The following is a 19,491-nucleotide window of genomic DNA, read 5'->3' as shown; positions in this document are numbered from 1 at the left end:
GCAGGCAGGCCTACACTATTGGTAGCTGGAATAAGTCCAGTTATCTTCCCTCGTCTTTATGTTGTCTTTAATCGATATCCCTAAAGCACGGTGCCAGAAATCTTTACCAGCAAAATCATTTAAGTTAGTTCCTATAACAGTATAGATGATTGGTTTTGTTAATGTGACATCATAGTCAAAAAAAAAAAGTAATAAAATATGGTAGGTCGGAGACGAGGTGGACTCCGGTGGTCCATGACAAAGGAGAAGAGGAGGGACGCGAAGGAGCCAGTGAGGTTGACCTTCTCCTTCCTCCCCTCTCTCTCCTTTCTTCCCCGTCTCTCTCCGTCTCTCCCCTCTTTCTCGGGAATTAATGCAGCAGAGGAGGCGAGGTGAGGGAGTAGGGAGAGTACCTGACGGGGTAAAGATGGCGCTAACTGGCATGCGACGGGGGTGCCATCGACGGCGGTGGTGGTTGGAGCTTGTGCAAGGTGGCGAGCCATTCGCCACGCATGAGTCTGTACCGTGCACGCTCCTGCCTACAAGCCTTCACTATTGAAGAGACGGAGCTAGCTGGTGATGAGATGCAGCAGCAGCTCAACGCGGGCGCCACTGAAGAAGAAGCAGACTTTCTTCAGCTATATATGTGTACATGTAGTCGGGGTGTTGCAAGCCGTCGACAGCTAACGTACGCGTACATACAACAACACGGCTATCCCCCTGTTGAGATCGCCCCCAACGAGGCCACGTACGTGTTGCTCCGGTGCCTCATACGTGCCCCATACAAGATCATCTACGAACCCCACCACCATCACCAATAGACGGGAGTTAATTAGGGTATGTACAATCAAAGCCATTCTTAGAGTGCCCTCACTAACTGAGGACACTCTGGGGCATTCATATTCTAAATAGGCTTCTCAAAATCTGAAGCAATTAAATAAAAATACTCAAGCTCATAGTGGGTGTCCCAACCCAAAAGTCTACACTAGGTGTTCCCCTCTCTTCTCTTCTCCCCCTCTCTCTATTCTCTTTTTCTTCGTCGCCCCTCCTTTTATTCGCCTCGGCCTCAAGAAAAGGGAATTGGAGGAGGTAGAGGCGCGTGTTTCCCTCGTGAGGGTCGTGCCTCCCTCCAAGAGCATGGCTCGTGGACGGGCGGCGGGCGGCGTGAGCGAGGCTATGGTTTGAGGATACGCACTGTACATGGCCGTACCGCCGCGTAGGCACCAATTTGACCATGCTGTTGCGGCCGGGAATACGTACGTTTTGTGAGCAAAGCAAGGAGTACATGGCCGGTGCCGTGCGGCAGCCATGGTAGTGTCGGGCGGTGTTAAGTGCATGCGGCTGCAACTACAACATGTGGGGTACAGGCCATCTGCCCATCTCCATCCCTCGCCATCACGACTTCACGACGAACCGCTTGCCTAATGGCCCATAGCCTAATAGCACGGAGATTTGGCTCGGTCAGGCATGACACGGTTCGGTCATGTCTAGGTCTCTTCCTCAGCATATGTACGACAATCCTATCAAAATTTGGCGATATTGCTAATTTATCAGAATTTTAACATTACCAAATTTTGATAAGATTTATTTTAGCACCAATCTGAACATACCCTTAAAATCAAATTGAGGTGAATATTCCATATAGTAAATCTATATCTATATATATAACTAATAATATAAATATTTGTATTTTTCCTATCGTCACAGTCCAATTGGTCCATCCGTTTTCAGTCCGATTTCGTCCATCGCCCCCAAAAAAAATCAAGAACTCTGCCTTTTTCAGTCCGATTTCGTCCGTCACCCCAAAAAAAATCAATCACTCTTTGCCTCCAAAATCAACCACAGTCATCCAAGAACAACAACAATAACAACATACATCATAGAAGTTCACACCAAACCCAGAGGGGGTTTTGTTTCCCCGATCTCGACGCTTGGCCGTCCAATCAAAACCCTAGAGATCAGACGGCCGGCGTCGGCTGAGCCGAAATCGGCCCAAAAGGGATCGAGAGCGAGGCCACTTTTCCAGCCCAAGCCTAGGTTGCGGCCTAGGGAGGGGAAGTGCGCCCGCGCGAGCGAAAAAGGCCTGGGCTGACTGGCAAGGGCCAGAAAGAAGTCTATTTTTGGTCCCTCGGGCCGAAGAAAAAGAAAAGAAGTTCATTTTTAGTACTTCATTTTTTCCAGAAGCATTTACAATTATAGTTATTGAATGTGTTTGTATTTTAATTAATTGCATATTTTTCTGATCTGTACGTTTCTCGTTGCAACGCACGGGCATTTTTGCTAAACCAAACAACACTTTTGGTCAACATACACACTCCGTAATCACCCGGTGTAACGTACGGGCACTTTTGCTAGTATAATTTTATTTTAGATATTATTATAATACATTTTCTTCTATCCATAGCAAAACAACTAGTATTACACATAAACACGTAACTCATCTACACTATTGTTAAAGGGAACATCGACATTGCAAGCTTAGTTGCTATGCTAAATTACAGAGAATTACTAGTTTTTTTTAGGTATCAGTAGCATAACTCTTTCTATTATTCTTCAAAGGAAAGAGCTAATACTAATATAGACAAAGCTAAATACCAAGTTCATACATCTTTCATGCAAAATGTACCGATCTAAAAGTCTAAACACTGCTCCTTTTGGGATTAGGGCACGGTATAATTCCCCAGTTCCTCCTCACTTCCTCCAAATCTTCATGAAAATGCTTCTCATAGTACACAGACATAAGATCTGCGCACTTAAGACCAGCTTTTGAAGCCCATGGGAAATAATGCTGGAAAAACAGTGTCCTTTGTTTCTCATTGAACCTTGCAGAGCCCCCAACGACTGAAAGCATGCACATAGGAAGGAACATCTGTTCAAACTCAATGACCTTAAGGGCAGTCTCTCCAATCAGGTTCGTAGGAAGGCCGAACAGCACATGCCAAAAGTCATGGACTTCACGGGCACGGGTCGCAACATACGCAAGCTCATCTGTGTCAATGAAACGGACAGGTGGGCGGTCATCTGGTGAGAAGTTCCTTGATCCCATGAACTGAGCATATGCTGCACCAAATGTGTTCTGAGGCATGTCCCAGGCATGAGAAACCTGCGTGGATATAACTCGAGGACGCTCCAGGAGAACATCCTGCAGGAATATTATCTTAGTTAAGTCAATTGGGAAAAAAAGTCCACAGAGTTGGGTACACATTTTCAGTTGGCATGTGTTGCTATGTACTTGCAAATTGCATGGCAGTGATGTAATAAGAAGGAAAATTGCATCAAGTATAGCAATAGCAGGTTTAAATTTATTGTTCACTAAATGGGTAAACTTATACTGCAGCCAAATAAGGAACATATTCTGGAGAGTAAAATGCATAACAGAACAAACAAACAACAAAAAGATGGACAACATACGAAAAATAATTCGATAGAAGACCTACACCTTAAATTCCATTTTTCAGGATAACATTTGCTCCCTGAAACAACCAAGTAAAAAGGATAATGCTACTTCACACAAAAAATCTACATCATACAGTCCTTAGCATTTGTTGACCGAGAAACTGTTGCTGTTTCAGAAGCTGAGTATATATGTATATTATTTACAGAATATGCTAGTAAAAAAGGCTATAAAGAGATGGTCAAGCACAACAAATGGATGCATCGGCATAACGTCACCCTTTAGGAAATAGAGGGTAGCATGAGTTTACCCTGCCTTCAGCACTGTTCCTCATCCGCTGAAGCACACGGTGAAATGCTGGCTTCCCAGTAGTCTCCCCAAGAGTAGCTATCAGATCAGCTCTTCTAGGGTCAAGCAATGCCCCAAATGCAGAACCAAATGCAACCGCTGCCTGTTGCCACCCCTTCAGATTAACGCGCGCCCCCTGCATGACTCTAGAAACCCAGAAGAAATCGGAAAGAATAATGAACTCATCAAGCCACTCGCAATCTTGTTCAATACTTTGTAAAATAAAATCATTACGCCATTCACCATTAATCTAATATATCCGATGATCCTACTGCATGCAAATCGATGGTGATAGGTACATTAGCAAAGAAGAACAAATCGTGAGAATAAATGTTGATAGATGTATTGGCATGGCATGACAGGATGCTTTTATCAGGCATTTCATCGAGCAGCTAGAGAGCATCACTCCTAACACCAGCGAGTCAACACAAAAAGATACCAAGTCTCCAAGAATCGCTAAATCGATAAGCACCGATAGTTGCAAAAAAAACTAGCATGTGACAAACAAATTAAGCAGATCAACAAACTAGTAGGTGACAGAAAAATCAAGAAAATTAGGAACACTGTGGAGGCGTAGTTGCGACCTCTAGGGGAACTGGATTCGCGTGCGCGCACCTCGCCGTCGAGCGCTCCCGTTCGCCGCTTGGTTGAGCCTCTGAATCGTGAGGGGGGAGAGAAGAGATGGATCGCCGTTGCCTCCGAGCTGTTCCGCACGTCACGTGGTCCTCGCCGTCGCCGCCGCCGGCGTAGAGCTGGGCTCGCCGGCCATGGATACGAAGCTCTGAATGGCCTAGTTGCAGTATAATGGGCCAATCCGTGATGGGCCGCACAACTTCCCTAAACACAATTCGGCCCACCAAAGTTGGGCTCGCTTGAGACAGGCTTTTGGAAAGCCCACAAAGGCCCACCAAAAACATGGGTCGCTTTTGCGATCCGAGGTAAAAAGTACACCGGAGGCACCTCATCTTGTCACCGAATTTCAAATTCGTCCTTGAATTATAAAACTAGATATAATGTATTTCCTAGCTTACAAAACCAGTGAAAATTAGGTCTCTCGGCGGTATTTTCCTCAGTTTTAACTGATGTGACATCTACGTGGCTATTTTGACTAGTTCTTTGTTTTATATGGCATTGACATGACGTCTACGTGGCAATTCAGTCCGAAAATGTATAAAAATAGTGGACCATAGGTCAGTTACACTAAAAATAATAAAAGAATAGTGGAGCTCATGTAGATCCACATATCATTCTCATTCTCATTTTCTCCTCTCCTTCATCTCTTCTCTTTCTCCTCGCCACACGGCACCGGGCAGAGCGAGCGAGCTGTAGCAAACACATCTAGAAAATTTAGTGCAGTAAAAAGATAATTTGAAATGACACTTAAAATGTATTGGCCCGATGTTGTAAAACCTGTAGTATTTGTCACTCAAGAAACGTTTATTATTACCTTATTAATTTGTGTACTACAAATTATTAGCGAAACAATAAAAAAAAACCTTGGTCAAGGAGATAAGAGCAATTACAATCCTTGAGTGATATTTATTGAAATGTTACTATTTATTAGAGTAAATAATGGTAATAAATATAATGGTCGGGTGTATTGAGAAAGTAGTACATCAAAACCTCTTATATTTATACCCTAAATCCTTATATTTATGGACAAACTAAGTAGTTTCTAAATACCAAGGGAGTACTCCATTTGTTCCAAATTATAAGGCATATAATTTTTCATATGGTTTTCAATGAACTATTATTTTATTTCACATTATATTATCAACAACTATAAAATTAGTATCACATGAAAATTTTTAAGACACGAATACAGTGATATAGCATACTCCGTATATAATACTTAACATAAATAATTTTAGTATAATCATTAATCAAAAGTTAACGAGTTTATTTTTTTCTAAAACAAAATAAGGACGCCGTGTAATTTAGGACGAAGGGAGTATTAAATATTAACCAGAGCAACAAATATTGGATTCCATATTTTTGGTTCACACAAGAGTAACTTCTGATCTTGTACTCTTTCCAACCCAAAATACAAGTCGAATGTGATATATGTGACACTACGACGAATTTGAATGCGTCTATTCAAATTCATGATACTATAATATATCATATCCGATCATTTTTTATATATATATTTTGAGACAGGATAGTAGTATAGCTTTTGATTGTGCGTCTTATTTAAAAAGTTTATGAAAAAAAATTAAAAAATAAATGACGTATAAAGTATTATTTATATTTTATCATCTAATAACAATAAAAAATATTAATCATAAAAAAAATTAAAATAAGACAAATAATCACTTGTTGAACACGAAAATTCACAGGTGCAGGGACCAATTTTCTCCACGGTGAAAATGGCGGATCGATCCAAACTCCAGAGACCATACCAGGGCAGGAGTAGTAAGCAGGTAAACAGTACAGCAGTACACTGCATTTCTGCAAGCTGTGCAGCTGCAGCAGCACATCACATGGCCGCGGCTGCACGGGGTGAGGAGGAAGGAAGTCGTTAGCAGTTGGCGCCACCCCTCGCATTCATGGCGCCATTAACACCTCTCTCCCTCCAGCTCAAAAGCCAAAAATGTTCTTAATTAGCCACTCGAATTCTTAAGCAGCCAATCGATTGATTAGTAATTAGTGATGAGATGGCAATGGGCTAATGGTCCATGGGATTAAATTTCGTGGACAAAAAAAAAAAGAGGGAGAACAAAAAATACAGTTTAATCGGTTGATCGTTCGTTCATGGCACGGTGACCGTGACCACGCCGCCGGCGCCGAACGACGGCATCGCGCCGCCGACGATGACGCCGACGCCGACGGAGACGGAGGCCTGGGCGCAGGGGACGGGGCGGGTGACGGGGATGCTGCGCAGGCAGCTGAGGCCGCCGTCGCCCGGGCCGCCGTCGCACTCCGGCGGCGGGCGCTGCAGGCCGCGGCCGGGGACGCAGTTGCCGACGAAGTCGAACACGCTGCGGCCGGCGAGGCGGTCGCAGTGCTGGCTGATGCCGGAGAAGAAGTTGAAGGAGACGGACAGGTTGGTCATCCGCTTGAGGTCGCAGACGAGGTCCGGGAGCTCGCCGGTGAACTGGTTGTGCGCGATGTTGAGCACCTCGATGCCGGCGAGGCAGGACAGCGTGGGCGGGAGGTGGCCGGAGAGCGAGTTGTAGCTCAGGTCGAGCACCTCGATGGTGGGCAAGAACCCGAGCTCCTCCGGGATGCAGCCGGAGAGCTTGTTGTTGAGGAACAGCACCTCCCGGACGCGGCCGCCGTAGCCGTACGCCGACGGGACGGGGCCGGTGAGGCGGTTGTTCGCGAGCGTGATCACCGTCGCCGGAGACGACCAGAGCGTCTCCGGGATCTCGCCGTCGAACTGGTTGTTGTTGAGGAAGAGCGCGTCGAGGCTGCTCTTGGCGAAGGCCTCGGCGGGGATCCCGCCGGAGAAGGCGTTGAAGCGGAGGTCGAGGTAGACGAGCGACGGGATGAGCAGCGCCGCCGCCGGGAACGGACCGGAGAAGAGGTTGTTGCTGAGGTCGAGCTCGGTGAGGTACTGGAGGTCGCGGAGCGAGTCGGGGGGCTGGCCGGCGAGGCGGTTGCTGTTGAGGTGGAGGAACGTGAGGTGGGCGAGGAGGGACACCGCCGCCGGGAGCGTCCCCCTCAGGTTGGCGCGGTTGAGGTCGATGCCGGCGACCACCGCGCCCGACGCGGCGGCGTCGTCGGGCGGCGCCGAGCAGTACACCCCCCTGTACGCGCACACGTTGGGCCCCTGCCACGACGCCAGCGCGCCGCGCGGGTCCTCCACCACCGCCGCCTTCAGCGCCTGCAGCGCCTCGTACTCCTGGCTCTGCGGCGACGAGGAGGCCGCGCCATTGATCCAGACGCCGAACGCGGCGGCGAGGGCGAGGCGGGATGACGACAGAAGCAGCAGGAGGAGGAGGAGGAGGAGGAGGTCGGTGGTCATGGCGAGAGTTTTCAGGTGGGATCGCGACGAGACGGAGGCGAAGCGAGTGAAGAGGAGGAGGAGAGTGAGGTGAGGTGAGGGTGAGGTGAGCATTGATTGATGGAGAGAGGACAGAGTGACTGTTTGCTTTGCATGCTTTGATTGATTGATTTCTTGTGCTCTCATCAGCGACAACTGGAACTGGGGCTCCATGTCCGGGCGCTCTCTGCTGTAGGGCTTCTGTACTTTGCTACCCATGGAAGTGTGTGAAGCGTGAAACTAGGCTATGTAATTGTAAGGGCACCCGCAATGGTTATCTATAGGCTCCCTATAAGAGATCCATGTCAGCATATTTTCCTACTTGGAAGAGATTAAATGAAGAGAGAGAACAAAGCTATCTACTAATCTAGAGATAGTCTATAGAGAAAAACGAGGCAATGGATTAGAGAGCTATAGATACCCATGTAGACATACTATTGAGGTGGTTTACTATTAATCTAGTCTATTGCTGAGATGTACATGTTTTATAGAGAGCATCTTACTTTACCATTGCGGATGCTCTAACTTGAAGTTTTGTTGTTTTCCGCTTCCTTTAGTGTTATGAACACTTTGGCTTGGACATGATTTTTTAAGTTCAATTTATAATAGTTTAAGAGTTCATATCGTTTTGCATACCTAAATCTTTCATTTACTCTAACAGAAAGAGCAACTTCTAGTAATACTAAGGATGTGCACAACGCCGCAACATGGCAAGTGCCTTTGCCGTACCACGTCAAAGCGCAGTGTTCAGCAGCTCAGCTATGCTGTGACGACTGACGTTGTCTTTGTTGGGCAATAGCCTTGTCAAGTGAAACACCGAGATCTACCGGGATTAGGGAGGGGAGGATGAGCACGACAACCACCGGAGACGAGGAAAGATGGAACGTTAAGAAACCACCGGAGAGGAAAGTAGCGATGTACTAAGTGTGTGCGATCACATCGATGGCGATAATGGCCAGCTTATCGCTAAATTTGGCAACTCCCCTAGTGAGCACCGAGTGCCATACTACCAGCTTGATGCCTATAGCAGTATCGAAGTATAAACGATTAGAGGTGGTGACACCGGAGCGTGGATGCGGTCAGAGGCGGCGGTGTGCGGATTTGAGCTCGAGGATTCGGATGGAGGGTGGGGAAAGATATATGTAGGCTGACAAGTGGGTCCACTGAGATGCTGAGGGTATATGTGTAGTTCTATCTCTTTCTCAAGGTTTACAATATAAAAGTTACACTTGATTTTATAATAAAAAATCTTATAGAGGCGGACAAAAAATAAGTAGGGGCTGAAATAAAAATAACACGTGACAGTAGCTGTATGGTCAGAAGTGTGTCCTGGATGTGGCGCAGTCCAACGAGTGAGTTGTACGCCCAGACAAAGGATGTTCAAGACCTTATTGTCACCAGTTTTTATCAAGCCAGAGGAGCTAGCACGCTGCCACTGCATCTGGGGCGAACAGGGACAATGCATGCATTGTAGCTGCATCATGCACTAATGCAATTATCTGAAACAGAATAACTTTGGACTAACCGAGAAAAATCTAAGATCTACCTAACAGAGATTTGGCATACTGAAGTGACATGTGTGCTAAATTAAGGGCGTGGCAGGAGTAGGAAGAGCGGTTTCCTGATCATGCGAGGTTGCAATCCCTGATGAAGAATTCCATCTTAATGTTTTCTAATATCTCAATGGACAAAGGATCTGAAATATTCTGTGGTGTACATGTTGCCGCCCCTGAGCAACCACCAACACATAACAAGTGAGGTCCTTGGCAAGAAACATTTGTCCTTAAGAAACCTTTGTCCTTAGCATATGAACCTTTGTCCATCTTAAGAAACCTTTGTCCTTAGCATATAGCGACAGCTAACAAGTGAGGTCTATGAATACTGAAAAAAAAAATCTCATGGTCAACACCAGCTACTTGAATTTGTTGCACCTAGCATAAGCAGAATAACATAATTTTGTAAATTAGGATGTACTTCATCCTAAACAAGTCCAGCATTCGATCGATGGATACAACAGTCATCAGTCAGGGCGGCGACTTGTACATGATGTCAATTTACTTGAGCAGCTTAGTACAAACTGCTCCGGAAGATTCACGATTTTCTGATCCTAAATTAAACTTCTTTTTACTTCTTGTACTTTCTTGGTGTCACAGCGTCTTTCTACGCATTGCAAAGAAAAGTTCGACTTACTGAACCACTGGAGATAGTCTGATGACATCCCACGCGACCCTCATCACACCACCGTTCCTTGATTCTGCCTCTTGGAATGTTCTTCCTGATGCTTCCGAGGGATGAGGTAGCTCCCGCCATTTCTCAATCTTGAGCTCAATAACATCAACGATGCAAACGCGAGTATCTGTCAGGGCCTTCCCTTGCAGTCTCCCCTCAACTTGGAAGATCTTTCCCCTGCCAACCTCCTTCCCATCATTATCAATGAGCGAAACAAGACGGCCAGGTTCAAATGAGAATGATCTTGTGAAAGGGCGGCTAAGCATGATATTTTGATTGAATTCTGCCTGTGATGTTGTCTCATTGCCATCTGGGCTCACAAATCTGCTGCCCTTGGATATGCCTAGAGCACTCATGACCCTCGCAGGTGGCAAGTAGCTCTCCTCGCCAGCACTTTCTGAGGAGTCACAGTGGTGGGGAGTAGCTGGCGTAGATGGCTTATCTGCGTTCTCACCCTCAGATAGTACTCCTCTTTCTTTCGCAATACGAGCAAGCTTAGCTTTTCTGTTGTTCAGCCTAGAATTTAAAGAAGGTTTGTCATAAGTAAGCTATGGACTGAGAAGTAAAAACAGTACAGAAGTGAAGTATGAACTTGATGAACAAAACGTCAGTTATGGTATACAAGCAGGAAACTTATCCTCTACACACAAGTCCTCGTATACACACCGTGCACACCAACTAAAACATATCACCAAAAATTCTACAAAACATTGCACATGTACTTCTAGTAGTATTGCATCTATGTGTAAAGTCTCATCTTCAAATTCATTATATATAGGTAGCAACAAAAAAGACAAATTTCTAACAGATTTATACTCTCAAAACTGTTAGATTTTTTTTTTTTTTGGTTACAGCTAAGATATAATGAATTTGAAGTTAAGACTTTATACATAAGTGTAATATTATTGGAAATACTTGTACAATTTTTTCTAGATATTTTTGTGAAATTTGTTAGTTGGTCTGCACGCTGTGTAGATGAGAAGGCTTGTGTGCACAGGATATGTTCCCATACAAGTAATGCTAAATTGCTAAGCAAAAAGAATAACAAAGATAGCTTCAGTGTTACCAATTCTTTAGCTGAGATGACGTAATCTCCGAGCCCTGAAAACACATTTTCATGAATGAGAAGTATATAAAATATTTTGATCTAACAGAAGAATGGCCAGGTGAAGGACTATACCTGCCCACTTAACTTCTCTGACCATGCCTGCAGTAAAGCAGCATTCTTATGCATCTCAGGCTCATCAATAAGAGCCTTCTCGATTTCGTTTATTTGCCTATCATTCATAATGGTTCGCTTCCTTCTCTTAGGTTGTCTCTCATCATACATGTGAGTGTCTCCTTTCTCATCATCCTGAAGACCACTTTCTTTTCTATCTGGTGTTTTGAAATGGTCCATACTGCTGGATGCAGGATCAAGATCCATTTTGCAGCGCAGGGATCCTGTACTTGTACTGGTACCTCCCCCTAGAAAGCCTGAACTAGTTCTCGCCACACCAAGATGGACTAAGTCCTGGCCAACTGAATTCTGCAGGAACCCACCATTTAAAGCGACAGTGCTTCTAGGAGTCTCATCCCTGGCATTTCCCTCTTGCTTCGTTGAGGGTGTTGGTGCAGGCTCTTCCATGTTTGTTGGTGTAGGCTCTTCCATGTTCTGCACATCATTTTTGTTGGGATCAGATGAATTACCAAGTCAATGGCTAATATATTATACTCAACATAGTGAACAACTGAACAAACCTACCTTCGGAAGGTTATTTATACTGGAATCTGGAACAACAGTACTTGGTATCAAGGGATGCTGCAGTGGCTTAAAGTCTTCCTTGCTTTCTGATGACGGATCAATCTTTACTGCCTAAAACATCCCAGAATGAGGTCACGTCCAACATTTCGATTTCAAGTAGATTGCTAGAAGTATGAATTGACCATCTGATGCAAGGGTCAAAGCTATTTTTCTAATTTATACACAAGTTGCACCTATCACCTACCATACAAAAAAATTGGCTATAGTATTGAATATTGTTCATTAAAAAAGCTTGCACAGAGACAGAGTGCAAGTGATGTACTTGAACAGTTGAACCATTATTTTGTTGGAAATGAAATTTGTAGTTATCCCTCGAGGAGGAGCAGGGAACCAAGCACCCTAAGCAAAATGCTTGGATATGTAGGTGGCTACTATGATTCTATAATTACTGTGAAAAGCAAACAAACCTGGGATGTACTCTGTCCAACATGTGATTTACACCAAGTTTGTAACTTATAAGCAAATTCACTGCAAATAGGAAAAAAACACATTTTGCAGAAATATCAGTAAAAGTGTTTCAAAACTATATGCAGCGCGCAACAAATTAAAACCAAATGTTGACCCACAAAATTAGGCATTAAACAAAAAATTTGTAACACAGTTTGTACACTAAGAAACATGACAAGTCAAAAACGCTTAACTACCTTAACAATTGCACATCTTCCTCGTTTAACAAGTTATTAGGAATTAACGATCTAGCATACTCAGACAAAGATCCTGCAAAACCCACAAAAAAGAGGTTTACACATGAAGTATAATGAATAAAGTCATAAACATAACCACAAAATTGGATAAAAGTATAAGCCACTTTACCCAAGTTTCTGCAAACTGTAGTGGCCTTGAGATCAGCTGATGCTGGATGATCAACTGATGATCTAGGATTCCCTGATACCAAGTACTTCTGAAATTTCTGAAGAAAAAGGTCTCTTTCTTGCTCTGCTAACACGACAGTGGAACTTGCTTTTAACAACAAATCAACATAGCAACTTAGCAATTTGTAGCAGGAGAGAAAAAGCTCTGACCTTCGCATATGTTTGGGACAAAAACATGCAAATTTGCTATTATTTTCACCACACATGATGTTCTTGTCTGCGCATATGCTATAGAAGGCATACTGATAGGGCGAAAAGGGCAAGAATAGTTTGCTTTAGCTTCAGTTAACTTATTACCAGCAGCTGCCAGTGCCAGCTCAGCTGCACCAAATGGATCATAATCAAGATTAGCGTCTTCTTCTATCACTGGCAGATTAACAGAGCACCAGTTTGAGACAAACTCATCATGAGGAATAGCCAAAATTTGGGTCAGAAATGGAATCTGCAAAGGAGATGAACAAAAGGGACTTGAATAAAACATTATATTTGCTGGAAATTTTCAGTTGCTCAATGGTAAAAACTAAAAATAGATCAAGGTAGAAATAGTTACTCTTACAGTATTAGTTATAAATGAAGATCTGAAGTTTGAATCATCAGAAAAGACATCAACTAGACGCAACGCACTGATAAGCACAGAACCCATAGGGTAACTCTTATCGTGAGAATCCAAGGTAAGTTTTTGTTTTCTTCCAAACGCAGTCTTCAGCAAATCAAGAACCTGCATGTGACATAAGAATTTTGTCAGTAACTGAAAAAAAAATCCACGGATAGCAGAGTCGGTAACATTTCAAAGTTTGCGATCATCCCTGGTAGAACTAACCTCTAGTGCCAAGGTTTGCCCTAGTTGCATACTCTTCGGTGAAGTGGCGACTTCATCAAGGTAAGAAACAGTTTCAGCTTCACAAAGTTGGAGCAACTAGCATTTGTTTTGCACCAAGGATTTAGTTAGTAACTCGGTACTGTGCAAACAGTAAATATAGTAGCACTCTATTTAATTATTTATACGAAGTGCAATCTTGAGTCATGGCTCATGACCAACTTACAATAGAAAGAATCTTAGCCTTCAATCTGGACATGGAAGCAGCAATATCAATTGATCCCTTCAGACACTCTGGAACACCTAACTTCAATATAGATCGAGAGAGTGACAGAATACCTCCATTCCTAGAGAGTTCCTGCGTTAAGAAAGAGGTTACTTCAGATCTAGCTTCCAAGTTCCAACACATCAAATGTAATAATATATAGTAACAAATTGCAGATTTGACGCTAGTACTCATAATTTATAGGAATACACAGACACGTGGGCTCAAAAAAAAACATAAAACATGTCTCTTGAACGAGGCTAGTCTAGACTGATCTGTTTTGTGGAACAAGAGCAAAGCATGTAAACTAATGGAACACTGCATTCGGGGAACAAATAAACAGTCCTCAAGGTACACACATTTTTCTCATCAAATCAGTATGATATAACATGTATATGTTGATATGTCATGAAGGGAAGAGAATATCCAATTAAATATTTTTTAATCAACAGTGATACCAAAGATAAAAGGAAACAGGATTTGTAAGCATATCTGAGACCTTGTTTTTTAAAATACGATCTCGGAACAACTTCTGCTGGCACAGTAACAAAAGAAACTGCAATGATGCTTCACACTGTTGGCAGATGAAGTGTGTGAGTCGTGAGTCAAAAGGGCCAACAGGAAAGGTATTGGTGCTCAATGTTGACAACCTGTGACTCAGTGACCTCACATCATCATGCAGGCTATCAAAGGCAACATCCATAAAGATATCAACCTGACCATGAAACATCAAACATTAAGATAGATAAAGAGATAAAAACAACGAAGAATAATTGCCTAACTGTCAAATCCATGTATTGCTGGCAATCTGGCAAACATTCGTGAATCATGATCAAAGAATTTGCAATAGTAACCCAGTGCTCATTTTTTTTTTCTTTTTAAGTAATCTTTCTAATTGTCATCTATAAACACAAGAGTGACATAATTCAGTCAAATATTATTACAGACATAATTCAGTCAAATATTATTACAGTACAAGAAAAATATGCAATGGGCACAAGTCACTAAAACTTTAGTATGGACTTTGTATTTTTGCTTCAAGGAAAACAATAGGATAGCTGAAGTAATACACTATCTTATGAAATGATATAATGATGCAAAAGATGTATCCCTGCAATCAAATGCCCCAAACAAAGAAATATACAAGTTTGAACAGTGGTAGTGCTCAAAGGAAAAAATATATTGGTGTGCTAATTATATGTTAGAACAGAAACTTTAAAGTAAACACAGCAAAAGTTGCGTTTGACAGAGCATGGCTTTCTGATACAGTAGGCTGTACACAAAATTACATGGAGATTTATCGCTGATAGATGATTTAAACCACAAAATGCCATGTCAGGACAGGGTAAAATGTTCAGATGAATTTTGATTTGACCTTAAAACAATAAGGGCTCACATCCCAAATCATGTTGCCGGCTCTATTTTGTCATAACTCATAACGATAAAACCAAAAATAACAGGGCATTATCATGTACAAAATCATCTTGCACCACAGAGAGACTATTATAGACAAGCCGGTAAGGAGGATAAAAATAGAAAATAATAAAGGATTCAGGTACAATTAAAGCAAGGTAAAACAGCATTAAAAATCAATGATATTTCAAGGTTAATTTTAAAGTCATCACAAAATTCTGGAGGTTACTTATCATGCTTTCGTTTAGGCATGAAAAGACAACTAAGTTAAACATATTCTAAATTAACATGTGTTACCTTTGGATGTGCAAGCAGAATATGAACAAGTTCATGCCACTGAGATGAAAAGTAACTTGTCAACAGATGAAGACTGGCTGCTACAAGTGATGAGTGTATAAAAGGAGAAACACCAAGATGATTTTCCTAATTTAAAACAATAGCTGCCACCATAAATTAGTATGAAATGATAATCTTAAAAAAAACAGTACATAGAACTCAATATATAATTTGGTGGCACTTGCCGAACCTTCTTCCAGTGGGAAAGAATAGACAGCACAAAAAATATCAGGTCCATGACTTGTTCAGATAATTTCACATCATCGAGAAGAACCTGCAATAAATAAACATGTGTTTCTCAACACTCATCAGCCAGTTCAATTTTAACAGAGAGTAAAATGAAATCAATAAACAAATTGGACTTGATTAAACTTAGCAATGACTAAAGATGGACAAAAAAAAAGAGTTGCATTGCATTTAGTTCACAACACTAGGGAACAAAAACAATACAGAGATATAATATTGATATGATGAAAGAAAAAGAATGCTCAAAGCGTATCGTGATTCAAAAGAAAAAAAAATGAATTATTTGTGGATAAAATGGGGAGGCTTGAGTGAAATATTGAAAGAAGTAAACCTGCTCCAGCCTAGTGTGGCGAGCTGCTAGCTCAGACAAACTATGCAAGAAGCGCATACCACGGAGGACATACGCTAAATCTGAACCTCTTTCAAGTTCCAAACATACAGCAAGAAGGTGAAGAGGAAGCGAGGACACAAGCTTTTCCATGTCCACCTACGAAGAGAAATGTATGTCAGGGAAAAGAAACTCAAATGACAACAAATATTATACATACACACCTGCTTTGTACCACCATCTTCTGTCTTCTCCTGCAAGACAAAGTTCTCTGACTCCTTCAGCATCTCTCCAAGTTCTCTAGAAGTTAGCCCACTGAGCTCCTCAATAACTGACACCATGTCTATCATCTGAACCTAAGAAACAAAATGAGAATTTTTTAGTTAGAGAAGTATCCACACTAGTTTGCACAGGAGTGAAAAAGAGCATTGTGGGCTCAGGGAAATGATAGAAGTAATCATTTAACCAATATGCAAGCCATGGCATTTAAAGATTTTCTAACGAAATGAACAGATTCCCCGTATAACGACTATTTTGAGACACATTTGCTACGTGTGTGTGTGTGTGTGTGTGTGTGTGTGTGTGTGTGTGTGTGTGTGTGTGTGTGTGTACAGTTGAAGGCCTAAAGCAGAGTTGAATAACATCTAGTGCAAAAATGGGCCAACCTTTATCTGCCAAACCTATATTTGACTGGTCTGGATTCAGCCTAGAATTGTGTCAGACAATCAGAATGCAGCAAAGGTCACCGTGAAACAGCCAAAAGTTGAACCTCATTTCTCCTGGCCTTGAACATAACGCAACATCTTATATATTTCCCTTCTATTATGTTCTTAAATCGGTTAACTACTAATGAGCGCCTGAGCGGGCTCTGCGTGTGCAGTGAAGCCGCCCAAAACGAGTTCATACAGCAAACATGTTGGATCAGTTCAATGCAACGCAACTCGTGTTAGGAACGCAAGCATGCAGCCATGGAACGGAAACCTAAAAAAATCCTTGTATCCCACTTCCCCTTCTGCTCCTTCCCAGAATCGTCGGCCATGATTGATGCTACAGTGCACCGAACAGCAGAGCGGACTCGAATCACTCGACTAGCAATGGATCTAGGCGGATTCAACTCCTCCTCCACGCATCAAAACAAAGGCCAAATCCCAGAATAAGAATCCGGATGCATAACTCGCAGGGAGGGAGAGAGGGAGAGAGAGCAACCCAAACCGGGACGGATCTCCAATCTACGCCCGCGCCAGGTGAAGGCCCTACGAGAGAAGAGCAGCGACGGAGTAACAATACCTTCGGCTCGATTCGAGCCGCGATGGAGGGCCGGCGGTGGGATGAGGCCGGGCTCCACGCCGCCGCCGCTCCGACGTGCGCGCGACGGGGGCAGCAGACCGCGGGGGAACGGGGTGGGAAGGAGGAGGCTAGGGTGGGGGGTTGTGGAGGAGAGGTGGCCGTCGGCGCCGCGCCTCCCGGGTTTGTTCGCCGGCGGCGCGCGCGGGGGGGCGAGGCGAGGCGAGGCGGCGGAAGATGGCCGGCCGTTCCTCCGCCCCGGCCGCCGTAAGAGAGGGAGAGTATAGAGGTGCGGTTGGCGAACAGTAGAGTGTGTCCTTTTTTCAGTTTGGTCCTTTGTCCAGGAACTTATTTGTAATTAATTTATTTTTTCTTTACACCAAAATAGTTCTCCGTAATACGGCGGCGTCTTCTATATTACAGAAGAATCCTACCTAAAAACTACGACACCAAATTCTCCAAGGACAAAGAAAAGTAGAGCGTAGTCAGTAGGCGGGCGATAATATTGTCCGTGTATGCATCATTCTAGATGGAAAGAGATATAAAGTAGGAAATATCTTCCGTCACCAGCTACAGCACATGAATCGAAACCTTACGGCTTATTTGTCGTCCAAATCTAGTTGCAACCACTCTTTCTCCCATGCTTCCCATGCCATGCAAGAGAATTGATTGAGTGTGAATTGAAATGAGACAGAAAAAAATTAGTTAAAAAACTTAAAGATAGCTTATGGGAAGACGTGTGTAATCTAATACTTGGCTATTGTACATATTAGCTATAGCTGTCAGGGTTAAGGATAAGGGATGCCTCCTATCCTCGGAGTTACATTGTGTACAAATACGGTATACCCTCGAGTATACGGAAAGGTTTTCTTAATCATAAGGAATTTGCTGAGATATAAGGAAATTGTTCCTCTGAATAGGTGTTAGAATCTTATTCGGAGGGGATGAGGACTTTAAGATCTCATACAGATAAAGTTCTCTCCGAGTTTTACTTAGAGGTCAAGGCACTTAGGGGTATAAATACAAGACCTCTAGAGGGTACGGGGTCATTGAATCATAATTTCACCACTAGCCATAGTAGAAGCAATCCGGAAGACTAGAAGACCTAGTCGCCGATCGATCTCGTCGAGTTGATCTCGACAACAATCTATTTGGTACTCGACAGTTTTGTTGTTCTCTATTGTAATCTCTGTGGTTTTCTTCACGGTCCATAAAATCTGGATTAGGACTATTACCTTATGATGGGTCTGAACCAGTATAATCTTTGTCTTCTATGTGATTGATGTCATATCGTGTAGATCCTTGCTTCAGTGTACCCCAATACCCTCATAATATGGTCTACGGGTATTATCCGTCGACAATAGCTATTCTTGGTGTGAATAATTTTGGAGCCAACAATTTGTTGTACTATTAAATTTTATGTAAAGGTGTGTTATTTTCTTGCCTTTTCCAACTTCTAATCTCTCATTTCCCACGCGTACGCTTCCCGAACTACTAAACTTCGTGTTTTTGCAAAAGAAAAAATATTCTATAAGAAAGTTAATTTAAAAAATTATACTAATCCATTTAATAAGTTTTTAAGTTAATATTTAATTACTCGTGTGCTAATATGTTGCTCTGTTTTGTGTTTCAAAAAGGAAGGGCTCCCAAGTCCTAACCCGTTGTAAAGAATACATTCTACGTTTCACATTATCGCCTACGTGGTACGTTACAATTCCTTCTATTGCATTATAACATTATGACCTCACTAGTGAAGTTAAAAGTCATAGTGTTATATGGTGCCATCTTCACTCTATGTCTAGAAAGAAGAGTTTATCCACTTGAACATAAGAGGAGTCAGCATAGACGTAAGTGTTTCGATTAGCATAGAAGAAAATATCGGTGAATGATAGACTTTGTTTGGCACACGTTCGACAGGCCAAACGAGATGAAAATAGCATAGCATTGCAGAAGATTGGTAATCATCAACAAAGAAAATTACTCATGCTAGAACTCGTCAAACACAGCGATATCCACTTCACATATAGACTTGAATCAACATTAGACGAATACTACTATAGGGTCGTCAGCCACACGCATACTGGTTCCAACTTCGATGTTCAATGGTCGTAGTTTCCAAGGTTATCCACTCAAACCGTCGAATTTCAGACTTGTCATGTTATTGATCTTTTTATGCTTAATGCCTCCA

General features: G+C 42.8%; 3 protein-coding genes across 6 annotated transcripts; all 3 read right to left on the bottom strand.

Moving 5' to 3' along the window:
* Positions 1 to 2,332: 2,332 nt before the first annotated feature.
* On the bottom strand, positions 2,333 to 4,557 carry LOC127772483 (ubiquinone biosynthesis protein COQ4 homolog, mitochondrial-like). Of its 2 annotated transcripts, none has more exons than XM_052298413.1 (3): positions 4,306 to 4,557; positions 3,684 to 3,867; positions 2,333 to 3,121 (listed from the first exon to the last, which is right to left on the bottom strand). In XM_052298413.1, the coding sequence occupies exons 2-3, from the start codon at positions 3,861 to 3,863 to the stop codon at positions 2,618 to 2,620; spliced, it is 684 nt and encodes a 227-aa protein (XP_052154373.1). In that variant the 5' UTR covers positions 3,864 to 3,867; positions 4,306 to 4,557; the 3' UTR covers positions 2,333 to 2,617. The 2 variants fall into 2 exon arrangements, with proteins under 2 accessions (XP_052154373.1, XP_052154372.1); XM_052298412.1 differs by having other exon boundaries at positions 4,337 to 4,556.
* Positions 4,558 to 4,737: 180 nt separating this feature from the next.
* Positions 4,738 to 7,852, bottom strand: LOC127772482 (leucine-rich repeat extensin-like protein 6). Its single transcript, XM_052298410.1, has one exon. The coding sequence runs from the start codon at positions 7,782 to 7,784 to the stop codon at positions 6,474 to 6,476; it is 1,311 nt and encodes a 436-aa protein (XP_052154370.1). The 5' UTR covers positions 7,785 to 7,852; the 3' UTR covers positions 4,738 to 6,473.
* Positions 7,853 to 9,485: 1,633 nt separating this feature from the next.
* LOC127773718 (nodulin homeobox) lies at positions 9,486 to 17,628 on the bottom strand. 3 transcript variants are annotated; one of them, XM_052299868.1, is made up of 17 exons: positions 17,307 to 17,628; positions 16,244 to 16,375; positions 16,023 to 16,178; positions 15,636 to 15,719; positions 15,407 to 15,532; positions 14,196 to 14,411; positions 13,658 to 13,789; positions 13,435 to 13,530; positions 13,171 to 13,332; positions 12,765 to 13,056; positions 12,556 to 12,678; positions 12,387 to 12,459; positions 12,150 to 12,210; positions 11,683 to 11,793; positions 11,119 to 11,592; positions 11,005 to 11,039; positions 9,486 to 10,454 (listed from the first exon to the last, which is right to left on the bottom strand). In XM_052299868.1, exons 2-17 carry the CDS (start codon positions 16,367 to 16,369, stop codon positions 9,896 to 9,898), a joined length of 2,826 nt encoding a protein of 941 aa, XP_052155828.1. In that variant the 5' UTR covers positions 16,370 to 16,375; positions 17,307 to 17,628; the 3' UTR covers positions 9,486 to 9,895. The 3 variants fall into 3 exon arrangements, with proteins under 3 accessions (XP_052155828.1, XP_052155829.1, XP_052155830.1); XM_052299869.1 differs by having other exon boundaries at positions 16,244 to 16,369; XM_052299870.1 differs by lacking the exons at positions 16,244 to 16,375; positions 17,307 to 17,628 and having other exon boundaries at positions 15,407 to 15,549; positions 16,023 to 16,041.
* Positions 17,629 to 19,491: the final 1,863 nt, after the last annotated feature.

The sequence above is a fragment of the Oryza glaberrima genome, chromosome 5 (assembly GCF_000147395.1).
Source record: "Oryza glaberrima chromosome 5, OglaRS2, whole genome shotgun sequence".
Taxonomy (NCBI): Eukaryota; Viridiplantae; Streptophyta; class Magnoliopsida; order Poales; family Poaceae; genus Oryza; species Oryza glaberrima.
The sequence above is the reverse complement of the archived record's forward strand: the minus strand, read 5'-3'. Positions and strand labels throughout refer to the sequence as shown.

Bases quoted from the DNA above. Each gene is read 5' to 3' on its own strand.
- LOC127772483 (XM_052298413.1), bottom strand. From the start codon at position 3,863: ATGCAGGGGGCGCGCGTTAATCTGAAGGGGTGGCAACAGGCAGCGGTT. The intron at 3,122-3,683 runs GTAAACTCATGC...ATATTCCTGCAG, and splicing joins GGAACAGTGCTGAAGGCAGG to GATGTTCTCCTGGAGCGTCC.
- LOC127772482 (XM_052298410.1), bottom strand. From the start codon at position 7,784: ATGCTCACCTCACCCTCACCTCACCTCACTCTCCTCCTCCTCTTCACT.
- LOC127773718 (XM_052299868.1), bottom strand. From the start codon at position 16,369: ATGATAGACATGGTGTCAGTTATTGAGGAGCTCAGTGGGCTAACTTCT. The intron at 13,057-13,170 runs GTAAGAGTAACT...TCTCCTTTGCAG, and splicing joins CTTCATTTATAACTAATACT to ATTCCATTTCTGACCCAAAT. The intron at 12,460-12,555 runs GTAAAGTGGCTT...TGGGTTTTGCAG, and splicing joins TACAGTTTGCAGAAACTTGG to GATCTTTGTCTGAGTATGCT.